At 40.2% G+C, this 17163-nt stretch overlaps 1 protein-coding gene across 2 annotated transcripts in view; it reads left to right on the top strand.

The window, feature by feature from the left end:
• CERS6 (ceramide synthase 6) overlaps window positions 1-17163 on the top strand; it is a 294482-nt gene that overhangs the window by 215875 nt on the left and 61444 nt on the right. For both annotated transcript variants that reach the window (XM_007539315.3, XM_007539314.3), the window contains exon 6: window positions 1677-1769. In XM_007539315.3, the coding sequence (XP_007539377.1) occupies window positions 1677-1769 (93 nt within the window). The remainder of the gene's footprint in view (window positions 1-1676; window positions 1770-17163) is intronic.

Here is a 17163-nt window from a genome sequence, read left to right as displayed (position 1 = left end):
TATACATATGCATATGTATAACTTAAATTTAAATAATGTAAAATTACCTCAGAGAACACAAATTGGGAATGAGCACTCCTAATGTGGCAGTCACGGGGCTTCACAATTTGTGAGACCTGAGAATTACAACTACTGCCCATTAACTATACAATCATGAAGATAACAGACATTTTATGGGAGTCAAAGAGGTTAATGTGTCAGTCAGTTATGAAACACTAGACAAACATGGTGCTATTATTACAGCATGTTTTATTATGAACTCTGTGGTTTCTAAATGTGCTCTCACTGGTCTTCTTGGTCTGATGTGGCAATTTTCCAGGTGAACGTAGGGAGTAAGTGAACCTCACTAAAAGTGAAACTTCGTGGTCACCGTGATGGCACGCTCAGTTGAGCACACGTTACTATGAAGTAGGACCCAGGTTCAAACCCCTGGTCCCCACCTATAGGGAGAAAAACTTCACAAGTGTCCAAATAGTGCTATAGCGCTCTCTCCCTCTCCCTCTGCTCCTCTCTATCTCCTTTTACTCTCTCAACTTCTCTTTGTCTCTATCCAGTAAAAAAAAAAAAAAAAAAGTGAAATTTCACCTTGGCTGAAATCAGTGATGTCTTTTCTTGGGATTAGTGCTGCTGTAAGTCTGAATCACTATTCCCTCGTCACTTAAAAAAGTCTTCAAATTTGAGATGGACGATCAGTAGGAAATATATTCTTTCCAGGGTAATGCTGAGCTGATAGACTTGTTGATGGCCCTCATGCTCAAAACTTAGAATTGCTCTTAGGAGAGTATCCTGCCCACTTATGTGTCATGTTGTCAAGAATCTGTGAGAACAATAACTGTTTCCTTGGTAGAGCTGGTTATTAAGTGAGTTTCAGCTGTCTAGCTAAGTCCATATTATTGACGTACAAAGCATTTAAATTTCCATTGTAGTTGCCATATATGCAACTACCTTGCATGAAGCAGTGTAGATGTCTCTAAGTTTCGGAGAATTTTCATTCATTCTTAAAAGCAAGACATTTCATTAAAACCCAATAAAAATAAAAACAACTCATTGGAAGTGTTTTTTAAATAGTTTTTGCTTTTATGGGTTTGGTGTAGAATAAGTGCTTCTGTCTTCCACTGCCTGAACCTCTTCCCGTCATTGGACCTTTGAAGCGGAGAGAACTTTTTTATTTGCAGTAAACTGCACATTTCCTACTGTTAAGAAAGTGCTGGTAAAGAAAGCCTCAGTGACTTATCTAGTACTCTAGTATTGATCATCTACTTCCTTTGCCCCTGGACGGTGGAGTCTCACATCAGTTGTCCAGAACGTGCACATGGTATGTGTGTGTGTGTGTGTGTGTGTGTGTGTGTGTGTGTGTGTGTGTGTTAGAATTTTTCTCAGCTGGCTCAAGGAATCTTGCAAAAAGTTCTGTCAAAGAGCCATAAAGGCTGTTGTTAAACTAATAAGTGAATTAAGAACCACATTCATATTAACTGATAATTTTTAGAGATGAAGTAGAAGTAATGTCAGCAAGCTGTGGGTTAGAGGCATTCTTCAAAATCCCCTAATCTATAAAGAAAATGGGCAAGAGTTTGTGAAAGTGTAAGACCATGTTGCTTTTCAGCACTGAATTCGAAATGTTTAGCACACAAATTGACCTGGTTTTTTTTTTTTTCTTTTTTTAATTTGTTCCTCAGCCACTCACAACTGAGCTTCACTACTATTACATCCTGGAGCTGTCGTTTTATTGGTCTTTAGTGATTTCCCAGTTCACTGATATCAAGAGAAAGGTAAGCAGGATTGTGTTTTAAAGTGCTTGTGGACATGTATCTTTAAGCTCCCCCTCCTTCTATTCTCACAGTAGCGCCAGGCTTGTACTGCTTTCTGCATTATTACAGATAATTCTCTAGCACTGTTTGTGCTTTTTGGTAGATGGAATCCTACTGTCTGTTCACTCTTCCACAAAGCTTAATGTTCTTTTCCCCATGAAAAAAATTTTTTTAAAATGGATTCTGAAAGCAGTATTTTCTTTTAGTCTGATTGATAAGTCCCTCTGTTCTCCTAATTGAGTACAAATTTATTTGAAGCTACTAGAAAGGATAAAATCTCTGTGTCCCAAACCCTACAGAATGATTTTTTTCCCCAACTAAAAGGTTTTCTAAAGCCATGAAAGTATGACATTCCTAAGTGAACTGCAATGTGTGTTTTTTTTTCTTTTCATTTTTAAGCTATAATGGCTTCTGCAGAAGGTAGGTTTTTATCTCCTTAGTGTTAAACCTACTCACTCTAATGTTACTGGCATCTGGAAACATATGTCACTTTCGACTACTCCCTGATTTTTATCCCCATGACACCTTTTTCTTCATATTTCCATATTTCAAACTCATCTCTGCTGGCCTCCATGCCTGTGCCCTATTCCTGTAGGTATTTGTGTTCACCAGTGTCCGGTTCAGAGCTATAGGATGCTCACTCTGTCTGGACGATAGAATTTAGACCCCTGACACTTCCAGCCATAACCCATGTGCAAAGATCTCCCTAATGTTTCTCTTTGTGACCCAAATTCTCTCAGGGTGTATATTCTCACTGATCTAGTCAAACTAAGAGTATTAGGCTCTTTATGTTTATAATTTAGCCCTTACAACAACTCTACAATCTAGTTTACTGGTTATATGCCCTCATTGTACAGATGAAGAAACTGAGTCTAACTTACAGAATGCCCCTAGTTGAGAACATCATCTTCCTTTTCCTTTGCTTTTTCTCCAACAATCCTTCTAGCCCACACCCATGCAAGATGGGAGTTTTCCTTTGCTCTGCTCTTTGCCACGCCTTGTAACCTGTTCTTTCTGACCCATTTTACTCAAACATGCTCAACTTGTTTAATCTATTTACAGTTGCCTTCAAAATGTTCTATTGCCTAAGAGTCATGTCTTTAAAATCCTCAAGGCAATGCTGAACTACTTGGAACGACATTCTGATGTCAACATGATTCAAACCCACATCCTTCCACTTTTAACGCGTGCATATATTATAACTATAATACATATTAGATGTATTTTTCTTGCATCTTTGTTTTTCTTCTTTTTTTCCTTAAGGTCCTACTTGTGGCTGATCTATTCCCTAGTCCCCCTTCCCCACTTCTCCCAGACCAGACCTAGCTCAAAGGTGATCTCTTCTACAAAACCTTAATTCCTTTCCCTCAATATTTTTGACCTCTCCTTCCTCTCTGTTGAATTTCACATTTGCCCACCATTCGCATTTGCATTTTAACGGTGTGGGGTCCTGCCTTTCTCCCTTCACTAGATTTAGAAGGTGATAAGATAAATCTTTCTTGGGAGCCGAGTGGTGGCGCAGCGGGTTAAGTGCAGGTGGCACAAAGCACAAGGACCAGTGTAAGGATTCCCACCTGCAGGGGAGTGAAAGCGGTGAAGCAGGTCTGCAGGTGTCTAACTTTCTCTCCCCCTCTCTGTCTTCCCCTCCTCTCTTCATTTCTCTCTGTCTTATCCAACAACAATGACATCAATAACCACAACAATGTTAAACAAGGGCAACAAAAGGGAAATTAAATAAATAAATTGTAAAAAAAAATTTAGAAAAGATTTTTAAAAAAGATAAATCTTTCTTTATACCACTCATAGCTGTCAGTGCATCTGCTTGTAGTGGGGAGCAGTAAATGTGAGAAAATAAATGAATGGATTCATCAGAAGTTCTGTTGGCTTACTAAAATATAGCTCTTAAGCTCTTTTGCAAATGGAACTGTGCGCCAATGTGGAGCACACTGCACGATCACTTGGCTAGAATTGTGATCTACTGAATTGAAAAGTGGTATCCAAGTGGCAGCCGAAAAGCATTTGGGATATCTGAAACCCTGGTATCTGTGTCACTTTTCTTTCCCCTATGCTACAGCAGTGGTTGATTTTCCTGGGCGAGTGGAGGTAGGGAAAGCTGGCTTTTTGACCTGTGTGGATTGTGCAGGCAGAATGGTATGTAGTATATGTCATGTGATTATCAGGAGTCAAGATGAGAGCTAGAGCTCAAGCTGAAAGCGTGAAATTCATTGACACCCACAGTTTATGATTCCCTTGCTCATTGCACTTCACTCTCTGAGTCAGTTTTCTGGAAATGATGAAAGTGTTTTTAGTGATGGCATGCCAGTTAAGTTTAATCTGTCTTGCTTAAGTAAAGTTCTAATTTTATGCAGTCATCGCTATAGACTAATTAGGCTCATTTTGCATCTCACTTAATTAAAAAAAACTATAATGGCAAAATAGACATTAAATAAAATTTACTATCTTGACTTTTTTTGGGGGGGAAGAGTTAGTGGTTATGTAGTGCCAAACATTTAACTCAGGACCTCACACATGCAACTGATCTGCTACTGAGCTGTATCCCCACCCCTGACAGTATTAGACACATTCACAAGACCTTGAACTACCCTCCAGAACTCTTTCAGTTTTACAGAGCTGAAACACTCTAACCAGTAGACCACAAGTCCCTACTCTCTTTCTCTAGTAACCATGAGGAAAACTTGAAGTCCCCTTGAGCTGAAGTTGGTACAGATACTTCATGCAATTTTTTGATTATATGCTCCTCATATGAGTGAAACTATCTGCCATCTGTCCTTCACCTCATTAGTTACTTCACTAAGCATAATCACCTCCAGCTCCATCTATTTGTCCCAAAGGGCATGATATCATTTTTGATGGCAAAGTAGTATTCCATGGAATATATATCCCACAGCTTTTTTTATCCATTTATCTGTTGATGGGCATTTAGGTTGCTTATACTCTTTGGCTACAGTGAATAATGGAGTTCTGAAGATAGGGGTGCATATATCCCTTTCAGTTGGTATTTTTGTGTCCTTTGGGTAAGAGCCAATCATACAGTAATTTCATTTTTCTTTAGGATTTCTCCATATTGCTTCTCAAAGGGGTCGTACCCATTTGTATTCTCACCAGCAGTGAAGTAGAGCCCCCCCCCTCCTTTTTTTCCCCACATCCTCACCAACACTTATCACTTCCTGTCTTGTTGAGGTAGGTCGTTCTCACGGGTGTAGGGTGGAATTGCAATGCAGCTTTAATTTTTAACCTTGCATTCTTAATGAGGAAAACCTTTTCTATTGTTGCCACCCCTTACTGGTGAATTCTAGTCCTTCCTATCTTGCTGATCATCACTGGAAGTTCTTAATAGTTATCTCTGCTCTGCCACACAGTGGGCATGTCTTTCCATCAGCATTGGGACAGGTTTGATTTGGCTGCCAAATACACTCTCTGCTTTCTTTGTTGCAGCTAATAACTAAGCCCTTTAACAACAGCCTGCTTCCTAATTAGAGAATAGAGATATCTGAAGATACTATTGCAAATGTAGTGTGAAAGTCAACTCCTGAAGAGTATTCCTTAATAAGACTGTTGATAGAGAGGATATGAAAATGTTTCTTTAGTTTATCTAATGAGAGTGAACAGCAGCCAGCAATTATTTTTTGTTGGTTTGTTTGTTTCCCCTGCCTCTAGAGTTTTTGCTGGAACTCAGTACATGCAGGCTGAATCCTCTGTTCCTGGTGACCATATTTTTCTCTTTAATTTTTTTATTATGATAGAGACAGAGAAATAGAGAGAGGAAGGATCATAGAGAAAAAGAGATACCTACGGGCTGCTCCACTGCTCCTGTAGCTTCTCCCGTGCAAGTGAAGACAAGGGCTAGCTAGACTCTGGCTCCTTGTGCATGGTAACATGGTCTGACCCCTCAGCAGCCATTTTTAAATAAAGATGAGAACTGAACACTGGATCCAAATTCATACCTAAGACTGTTAGGACTAGAACCTTAATTTGAGAAGGTAGGGGTGTGTGTGTGTGTGTGTGTGTGTGTGTGTGTGTGTGTGTGTGTGTGTGTGTGTGCGCGCGCGCGCGCGCGCGTGTCGGTCTTAGGGATTTGAGTCTTCCTAAAAATGTTTTTTAAAGCATGACTCTTCTTCTCTGGAAGTGTCCTAGTTTGCCGTTTTAGTTGTTCTATATCCAAATAGAATCTGAAGATTAAAAATGAAAACCCTTTCATCTGTGATGACAGGGCACATTGCCCCCTCAGTCATTACCAGGTTGTTAGTCATTTAATCAGTGAGGACATATAGTGAATCTTCGTAGAGGAAAAGGACTAACCAAGGTTCAGTCACTTAGGATAAAGGACTTAAAATTGAATTATTTTCTTACTGACTACAAAGGTATGTAGACCTTTTTGAGGACCTTTCTTTCCTTCATTTGTTTTTCCTTCTCCATTTCTCTCCATGTCTTCCCTTTCCCTCTTCCTTTTCTAAAAAACTAAACAAAACAGGTGGGGTTGGGGCAGGAGAGATAGCATAATGGTTATGCAAAGCGATTCTTATGCCTGAAACTCTGAAGTTCCAGGTTCAATCCCCTGCACCACCATAAGCCAGAGCTGAGCAATTATGTGGTAGAAAGAAAAAGGAAGGGAGGGAGGAAGGAAGGAAGGAAGGGAGGGAGGGAGGGAGGGAGGGAGGGAGGGAGGGAGGGAGGGAGAGAATGAATAGGGTATCCTATTAAAACAACAGAAATATTCTTGCTTTTCAACATTATTAGAAAGTTTTCATTTTCCAAGGCTTAATAGTTGTTAAAATTTTGTCCCAGAGAGCCTGTTCACAATGAGCATTTCTTCTATACACCTATATTTTTTAGAGGAAGTTAATAAATATAATCGTATTGGCGCTTAGATCAGCTTGCTTCTATCTAAGCTCCGTGCCAGTTTTAGCTAGACTACCGTTTGCCCTGAAGGCCTGGGCCTTTGGCCAGTAAATCCTGTTCATCTTCAAAGTACTTTGCTGCAAATCGTCTGTGGCCAAGTTCCAGATCTTACCTCATGATACCCGCTTGTTGCTCTTTCACTTTTAAACCCAAGAAAAACACTACATCTTGTGTAAGTTTCCTAGTGGGGAGGGGCGCAATGATTAATTTTAGCAAGAAACTTATTTGATGGGCTGATGTTTACTGTCTGGCAACTTTTGTAGATAATGACTGGTGCCCATGCTGTGAGTGCACAAGCCGCCTTTGGGAGCCTGTCATGCTCCACATCATTCCAGCTTCAATTAGGTTTAGGATGTGCTTTCATCTTCATACAAAGAAGCAGTATGACTTTGAATCTAATGGAACAGAGTTCATAAAACAGAGCTTAGCATGGTCTCTGGCATAAAATAAGCAAAAACCTGATTGAGTCATAGCAGCACTGAAATAAGAAGAAAAAAAAGTAAAACTAATGGTTACAGGTATCTATGTTTGGGACTAGTTTAAATTATCAAAATTAATTAGGGGCTAGGAATAGGTTACCAGTAGAGTGTACACTTCACCAAATGCAAGGTCCTGGGATGAATGTTCAGCATCTCATACTCCCAGAAGGATAGAGAATGGGAAAGGTATCAGGGGAGGGGATGGGATATGGAGACCTGGTGGTGGGAATTGTGTGGAGTTGTACCCCTCCTATCCTACGGTTTTGTTAATGTCTCCTTTCTTAAATAAATAAATAAATAAATAAATAAATAAATAAATAAATAAAAGCCTAAAAAAACAACAACAACAACTCCATGCATACCGGAAGCTTTGTGAGCTGTGGAATACTTCTTTGCATCTCTCTTCCTATCTCCACCTCACTTATTTTCTGTCTCTCTTCCTCTTTGTTTTTCTGTTTGAAATTGAAGGTGGGGAAAAAAGACTTCACAGGAAATATTGGTGGTGTGTAGATACAAATTCCTAGTGTCAAATAAAATACATATGTATGTATATAACAAAGATAATTAGGATAGGTGACTTAAAGATCACTAATATCTTTACTTCTCCTAGTAAGAAAATTCGAAAAGCACTGTTTATCACCATCATTTTGTAGAAGAAAGGACACTTAATATTTGAAGGGACTAGGGATACTATGTAATAACACTCTTTGACACTGATCACTATGAAAAATTCTTGGTTATCCAGCTGTAGGTGTGATAATAGCCTAGATGGTAAAGTCATAGATTCTGGAGTTTCTACCTGCCCATCCCCACTGCAAGTTGACTCTCTGCTTTTTCCTAATCCAAAGAGTGCCTTTTGAACTGTCCTCAGCAAAAATCAGTAATGCAAGCTCTTAGAACATTTCCTGACACATAGTAAACTTTACCTATTATTAAAGTCACTAATACGGTTCAACAAATAGTGTAGGGGACTGGGCGGTGGTACACAGTACCAGGTGCAAGGACCCAGGCTCAAGCCCCTGCTACCCACCTGCAGCTGGGAAATCCCATGAGTGGTGAAGCAGCTCTGCATGTGTTTATCTTTCTCTCTCCTTCTCTGTCTCCCCATCTCCTCTCAGTTTCTCTCTGTCCTGTTCAATAAAGTGGAAAAAATGGCCACCAGGAGCAGTGTATTTATAGGGAAGGCACCGAGCCCCAGTGATAACTTCAGAAGGGAAAGAAAAAAACATAAACAAAGGGAGTCGGGCGGTGGCACAGTGGGTTAATCGCACATGGCGCAAAGCGCAAGGACCTATGTAAGGATCCTGGTTTGAGCCCCCGGCTCCCCACCTGCAGGAGAGTCACCTCACAGACGGTGAAGCAGGTCTGCAGGTGTCTATCTTTCTTTCCTCCTCTCTGTCTTCCCCTCCTCTCTCCATTTTTCTCTGTCCTATCCAACAACAACGACATCAATAACCACAACAATGTTAAACAACAAGGGCAACAAAAGGGAAAATAAAATAAAATAATAGAAAAAAGAGGGAAAAAAACAAGGACAACAAAAACAAAACAACAACAACAACAAAAAAAAGATAGTGCAATTCTACTACCCAGCCACATGCCAATTTATGCATCTTAACCATGCCCTCTTGAGGTTGAATGGGCCATGTGGCTAGTATCCTGTGAACAAAATTAACTTGAGTAACTGGGATTGATTACTTATTAATTATTATTACTACTGTCAATTTTTATTATATTTTCACCGTCACCTAGTCTTTGCCAATATAGAATGTTGTGGGTTTTTTTTTTTTTTTTTTGAGATAGAAATAGAGACAAAGGGACAGAGTGAAAGAAACCACAGCATCAAAGCATCCTTCAGTACTGTGGGGACCAGTCTTAAATTGGTGACCCAGATCCATACTCAAGTCCCCAGCCCCACATAGGTCTAGGGTCTGTTTTGGTGCTTTGGTGCTGTTCTCTCTCTCTCTCTCTCTCTCTCTCTGCCTCTGTGTTTCTCTTCCTGTCTGAAAAAAATTCCTCTTGATAAAAAATTAAAATGTTGTTGCCACAAGTGTACAGTTTCATAACTTCTTGTGACCACATCTCCTCGTGGAGGGTGAGAAGTATGCACTCTCTACCAGCTTGACTTCTTCCGTAAAAGTCACTGGACCCCCATCCCACCGCCACCTCCCCTTTTGGAGTCCTGGGATCTACTGCAATAGTTCATAGCTAATTAAAGCTCTGCCTATCTTTTCCCTTTCCATAAGCTTGTTCCATAAGCTCCACTTATAAATGAGGTCACCTGGTATTCTTCCTTCTAGTTTATCTCACTTTACATTATTCCTTTGAGTTCTATCCAAGTTGTAGCAAAAGAGAAAATGTCATCATTTCTTATAGCTAGTGTCCGTGTGTGTGTGTGCGCGCACGCACCTTAAACACTTATCTGCTGGGCATCTGAGTTGTATTCAGATTCTAACTATTACAGATAGTGTTGCCATAAGCATGGGTGTCCACAAATATTTTCAGATGTACTTTTTGTGTTCTACAACTGAGGATTTTTCATTGCCACATAGTCTAGTTACTGACTAGTGGAGCTATTAATAACATGACAATTATAATAGTCTAGAACAAAATCAGGGAGAAATTTGTTGTCTAGCTCAGTATTCTTAAAGTATGACCCACAATCTCCTTGAGATCTTAGAGACCTCTTTAGGAGGTATGCAAGGTCAAAGACTACTTTCACAGTAATAGTAAGATGTCATTTGCCTTTCTTGTATCGAAACTTTCCATAGATGTTTGAAATCACAGTTGGGAGAAATTGCTGGTGATGACACTATGTTGTGTAAGTAGGAATTATATTCTTTTTTAAAAAATATTTCTATTTATTATTGGATAGAGACAGAGAGAAATTGAGAGAAGGGAGATAGAGAGGGAAAGAGACAGAGAGACACCCGTGGCTCTACTTCACAACTCATGAAGCTTTCCCCTTGCAGGTAGGGACCAGGGGCTTGAACATTGTACTGTGTGCACTTAACCAGGTGCACCACCGCCTGGATCCCTATATTCATTTTTAAATATTATTTACTTATTTATTCATAAGAAATTATGGGAGGAGTGAGAAGGAACCAGACATCACTCTGGTACATGTGCTGCCAGGGATTGAACTCAGGACCTCATGCTTCAGAGTCCAGTGCCTTATCCACTGCGCCACCTCCTGGACCACACAATTATACTCTTAAGTGCCACCTATTTTCAGAACGAAAAAAAAAAAGGATCACCTTCACATCAGAATATTTTTATAAAGCAATAATAAATATTAATTTCATTAGATCATTGTTTTTGAGTATGCATTTAAAATAATATTTTGTGGACCCAGGAGATGTAGAGCATAGGACTTGCATGTCTGAGGCCCAAGAGGCCCTGTGTTCCATTCCTGGAACTGCTATATGCCAAAGCTGAGTGGTGCTCAATCACACTCTCTCTTATAAAAATAAATGAATGCGGGGGCCAGGTGGTGGCTCACCTGGTTGAGTGCACATGTTACAATGCACAAGGAGCCAGGCTCAAGGCCCTGGTCCCCACCTGCAGGGAGAAAGCTTTGTAAGTGGTGAAGCAGGGCTGCAGGTGTCTCTCTTTTTCTCTCCCTCTGTATCTCCTCCTACCCTCTCAATTTCTGTCTCTATCCAATAAAGATAATTAAAAAATTATCTCCCCTTCCCTCTCCATTTCTGGGTGTTTCTATCCAATAAATAAATAAAGATAATTGAGACACACACACACAGAGATGTATCATTCTTTCTGTGTAATTTCAGTAATAGTCCTTATAGATACAGCTTAGCTGGTTGCTTGATGCCTCTTTCACAGAGCTACAGAATTGCTCTTCCGAGTGTCCACTGGTGATTAAAATAGGAATATCCTGCCTAGTTTTCTTCCAAGGCAAATATTCCCAGCTTTAGACATTAGTCCTGTGTTATTCTTGCTATAGTATCTAAGAAGGAAAAACAAATTGCAGTGCATTTTAATAAGCTACTGCCTGTGATTAGAATACTTCAGGGCTGCATAAGATACTTGTGGCCTTGCCATGCCTATAGTCTAGGTTCTAGCCCCAACACCAAATGCTAAGTGCTTCTTCTTCTTCTTCTTCTAGCATTTGCCCTTCTTCCGTAGCCAGTCAACAGCGTCAGGTGGAGCCTGATGTAAAGTTTCGAGACCTCCTTTGAATCTGGAGAGGTGGCAGTCGTTGACTATGTGGGTCATAGTCTGTCTGAAGCCGCAGGGCCAGTTCGGGTCGTCTCTGGCTCCCCAGCCATGGAACATAGCGGCGCACCGGCCATGGCCTGTTCGATAGCGATTGAGGAGGGCCCAATCATAACGTGCTAGGTCAAAGCCGGGTTGACGCTTACAGGGGTCTGTGATGAGGTGTTTGTTCTTTACCTCAGCTGACTGCCAACTCTGTTTCCAAGAGTCTGGAACAGAGAAGTTCAGTGTAGGCGTAGGGGACCAGATTGGGTGACGAGACGTCAAGCGTTGGACAGGGTGGGCGAAGATATCCATGTATATTGGCAGGGCCGGTCGAGCGTAGACGTGGGAAATGAACTTAGATGAAGCCGCAATCTGGCGGGGCGATGTTGCTAAGAACTGGCAGCCATGGAAGTGGGGTGGAACGGATGGTTCCAGAAATTATCCTCATGGAGGAATATAATTTGGAATCGACCAAGTGGACATGGGGGCTACGGAACCATACTGGGGCACAGTATTCTGCAGTGGAATAGCATAATGCCAGAGATGATGATCATAGTGTGGAAGTGCTCGCGCCCCATGAGGAGCTGGCCAGTCTTGCAATGATGTGATTCCTCGCGCCCACCTTTGCTGCAGTTTTTATGAGATGTTCATGAAATGACAGAGTGCGATCGAGAGTAACGCCAAGATAGACTGGCTGGGCTTCATGCCGGATTCTCGTATCGCCAAGCTGCACATTAAGCTCACATGAGGCCGAGGCATGGTGTAGATGGAAAACAGATGATACCGTTTTTGCAGTGCTAGGGATTAGTTGCCATTTTTTACAGTAATCAGATATCAGAGACATGTCTTTCGTGAGTGTTTCCTCGAGGATGTCGAACTTGGATGCCTGAGTTGCACAGCAGATGTCATCGGCGTAGATGAACTTCCTTGAAGAAGTTTCTGGGAGGTCATTGATGTAAATATTAAATAGCGTAGGAGCCAGAACAGAGCCCTGGGGGAGGCCACTTGAGACAAGTCTCCATCTGCTAGACTTGTCACCCAGATGCACCCGGAATCTTCTGTTTTGGAGAAGAAACGATATAGTGTTGGCCACCCATGGAGGCAGGCATCTTGAGATCTTGACTAGGAGACCACGGTGCCAGACCGTGTCATAGGCTGTTGTGAGATCAACAAAGACAGCACCCGTCTTTAAATTCTTCTGGAATCCATTTTCAATGTAAGTTGAGAGGGCCAGGGCTTGTTCGTAGGTAGGTCTTCCTGGGCGGAAACCAGCTTGGGCGGGTGATAAGTGATGCTAAGTGCTGTGGCACCAGAGGAAGCTCCAGTTCAGTGGTCTCTGTCTATCTTTATCTCAACCTCTATCACTAGCTGAATGTAAAAGAAACCTGGAGGCAGTGAAATTGCAGGTGTGCAAGATCCTGACAGTAAAAAAAAAAAAAAAAAAAATTCAACCGAGTATTGTGTCAAAACTAGGCAGAAAGCAATATGACAGTATTATCTGAAAAATAAATATGGGATTGTATCCAAAGGCTGTATCAACTTGGCTTACTCTAACGATCAAACACCCAAGTACTTGCATAGAGGGGAGGCTGTTAAGTACCTTGTGGCTCAGTCAGATTTCTGGCCACTAGAAAGCTCTACACAGTAGACACACCGACTGCTGTCCAGGGTGCAGGAAAGTGAGAGCCTGGAACCTTTTTGTCCACTGTTACACGCAGTGTAAATAATGCACTGAAGAGATCACTCTCGGGTTCCCCACAGGAATTCTGCTCTAGAGCTCTGAGTCCTTATCTGATCTCTGAAGTGCCACTCACATGTGGAAGCTTCCACTTACATTTGTTGAATTTAGTCATTCTGTTTTCTCTGGAGAAAATCCATCAAGTCATCCTGAGGATCTTGGGGAAACACCTATTCTGGGTTATTTTACCTCGAGCTAACTTCTTGCTCCTAGAATAGTCTCCATTCCCACCTTTAGAAACATCAGTGAGCCCGTTCTAGTATCCTTCACTTTGGCATTTAAGCAGGGAGGTGCCCCTTCCACTCAAGTTTAATCCTCATGCCATTATCTGATTCCCTTTCTCTTCTTTGCTTCTAGAAATTACCTTGTTCTATGTGTTAGTCTTTTCACATGTGCTGTCAAAAGCATCTTCCTTCCCTTCTGCCTCTCCTTCATAGTTGTTTTCTCTGATATTTATTTTTGAGGAGCAATTGGCTGTGATAGTTAGGACACCAAGTTCTGCAGTCCCACTGAACTTCTGGAGTCAGATCTGACTTGCCTTTAACTTTACTGTATGACTTTAGAAAAACTACATAACTTCTCTGTGCCTCTATTTCATTAAAAAATGGATTTAAAATCGTATTTGCTTTATGAAATTATTGCTAAATAGTAAATAGCAAGGATTCAAGCATCCAGTTCCCTCTTGCAGGAGAGAAGCTTCATGGGCAGTAAAGTGGTGCTCAGGTCTCTCTCTCTCTCTCTCTCTCTCTCTCTCTTTCTCTCTCTGTCTCAGTGTGTGTATACATTTTCCCCTTACCTCTATGAAAGAGAGAGCAAGAAAGGGAAATGGCTGCCAAGAGCAGTGAATTCATTGGGTGCCATGCTCCAGTGATAATCCTGGTGGCAATAAAAATGAAAAGAATAAATCAGAGTCAGGCTTTGTAGCTTAAAAATAATATATAACTTAAAGGTAGATGCAAATTCACCAGATTAATCAAAGTGGCATGGGTCTTGGAGAAAAGAAGAGAATATAAAAAACATTCAGTCAGGGGTAAAAGCCTTTATGAGAAGAAGCACCTTAATGAGTACATTCTCCAGCTAGAGTTATATATGTGAAGTCTTTTTATGCAGAATATAATTAAGAAGGTGGGTGAGGAGCTCAGGCAACTGAAGAAAGAAGAGTTAAGAGAGCAGATAATAAGAGATCCTCCAAAATCCACCTGCCAGTTTGCAGCATCATCCCAACTTAACTGACCACTGGAGGCATTTTCCATTTTCTGTCTAAAACATGAAATGTGCTATCCATTGTCTTTATAGTGTGAGGGGATTTATAGGAAATATAAAGTTAATGTCTTGGTCATGTGGTATTTTTGATTTTAGTTAAGTACAATCAGCCACCTACTGATGATTATGGATTTTTTTTCCAGCCTGAGTGGTTTCTTTCTTTTTCTTTTGTCTTAATTTGCAAGTGTTTCATTGCCTTTGTCTTTCAAATACTGCCAGTCCTCACCCCCCAAGATAAAAAAAAAAAAAAAGAGTCTCTTAGCCCATGTAGTATTTAAGATTATTTTGCTGGGTGTATTTGATATATCTAATAAATGACCATTCTAGCACTGAAGCTACAAGTACTAGTGTGAATGGCTCATGTATCATTAAAACAGAACCCAGAAGATGAATATAAAGGCACCAATTCTAGGCATCTGTAACTTGGCAAGAGATAGAGTGATGAAGAACTAACTGCAGAAGACCAAAGTTGAGTGAGAAAAAAAGAAAAGACAGGCATGTGTACTTATGAAAAATAGCTGCATTATTTGAAAACATAGTACATTTCTAGAGAGTGCTTTTGGATGAAGAAGACAAACGCAAAACAGAAAGGAAGGCACTAAGATTTGCAAATTAAGTTCTGTATTCCAGCCAGGCACACTAAAAGGGAAGCTGTGGTACTATCTTACTGTTTCTCATCATGAAAATAAAATTTTACTGCACTTTTTTCTACAGTAATAGAATCAATTAAAGATTAAATATTAACTAAACAATTCATAGTAGGCAAGATTATGAGTTTTTTGATCTAGAAACACTACCAAAAATGTTACACAGTGGAAACATTGGATAAACGTTGCTTATAAAGCAGGGTTTCTTTTTGTTTTGTTTTGTTTTGTTTTTCATTTTATCTTAGCATTTTGCAAGAAACTCTAAAATAGGGGTATATCTAAAAGTAAATACTTCTAGACAGACTGCTCTTTTAGAAATCAGTGAAGAGACAGCCAGGCAGTGGCACACCTGGTAGAGTATACATGCTACCATTCACAAGGATCCGGGTTCGGGGCCTCACCTGCAGGGTTGGGGTAGCTTCAGGGGCAGTGAAGCAGTGCTGCAGGTGTCTCTCACTTTCCCTCTCTATCTCCTCAGTCTCTCTCAGTTTTTCTTAGTCTTTATAAAAAGGGGGGGGGGACTGCAAGGAACTGTAGATTCATCAGGCAGGTTTCTATTATTGCTACAGTTGCCATAAAGCAGAATCCATTTTAAATTATACAGCCATCTTTCTGTGTCTTAAAGAGTCTGAAAAATTAGTAAATAGATAACCTAGTACTATTAACCTATTTCCTGTTACTATGAGAACACTTGTACATGTATTAATATGTTTGTCAACTTATTAACTGAGGAAAGTACACATGTCACTTGTATCTGAGAACTGAGCCTTTTCTCTTTCTTGTACGTTAAAAAGATTTCATACCCTTTACCACCTATACACATATAAATCAGCCATCACTTAAAATTTTTGTCTTACTCCTTTGTTGAGAAAATTCACCAATTTTTTGCCTTTGTTGCAAGTATTATTCTCCAAAGAATTGTATTAATGGTTGATAGTTTATCAAACAACTGGGATTTATAAATCAAACTTATTGTTTGTGGTACTTTTTAATGAAAAGTGAGTTAAGTTTACTCCCATAAAAACATGTACATCAAGATGAATTTCTGAAGGTTGAGAGATAGCCCAAGCTTTAGCCCCAGTATATGAGAGGTTCTGTGACACCAAATAAAGTTCTTACACTGGGGTGTCTCCTCTTACCCCTCTTCTCTGTCTTTCAGTTTTTTGAATGAAAGTGTGGTCCAGGTGGTGAAATTATTCATGTGTAAAACCTTAGATCTGGGTGAGGGTGGGGGAACTGCATTTCTGACTTCTCCTGAAGACAAGAGTATTATCTCAAAGACTGTCTGCAGAAATACCCATTGCAAAGGGAGTTCCATCATCTAGAATATCGAATTTATGTAATGAGAGGTTCATCCCTCTGGATATTCAGAGCTAATATTTGGTTGTACATGACATTTCTCTGAAAATTGAATTAAGTACATCTGTTTTCATTTTAATAGTGGGGATGCCATTCAAGTAACTGGAATTCTTACATGTACCTTTCTGATATGGAAGCTACACAGAATAAGTTAAGAGACTCTATTTTAGGTTCCCTAAATATTGTGGGAAAAATGTGATATGGGATAAATAGCATTATGTTACCAGCCTCTTTATTAAAATTATTTCACTCCTTTAATTTTTTTCTTTAACCAAAGCACTGTTGAGCTCTGGTTTATGATTGAACCTGAGACTTTGGAGCCAGCCTCAGGCATGAAAGTCTCTTTGCATAACCATTATGCTATCCACCCCCACCCTTTAATTTTTTTATTTCATATTTATTCTAATTGAGTTTGAGTTAAGATCACATCTGATAGCTCTCTCTCTTTCTGGTAATTAGCATAAGAAAAGGTACTAGAAATGTTAAGGGAAGATTACCAGAAGACTCTAAACTCAAATTCCTTCAAGACCCAGAGAAAGAAGAAAAAAAGGAAGGCATTCAGAAGTAGCAATAGGTGTAGGTGTGACTTAGAGAGAAAGAGAAGGCAGGACCACAGGGAAAATGGACAAATATACATAAATACAGACAGCTATAGAAATAATAGTCAGCCCGTATATGTGACCTTAGGAGGCCTACTGCAGTTTCTGGTCGAGGGAGTGGGGACACAG

Source organism: Erinaceus europaeus, chromosome 18 (assembly GCF_950295315.1).
Source record: "Erinaceus europaeus chromosome 18, mEriEur2.1, whole genome shotgun sequence".
Lineage (NCBI taxonomy): Eukaryota > Metazoa > Chordata > Mammalia > Eulipotyphla > Erinaceidae > Erinaceus > Erinaceus europaeus.
This window is presented reverse-complemented; position numbering and strand designations above follow the sequence as displayed.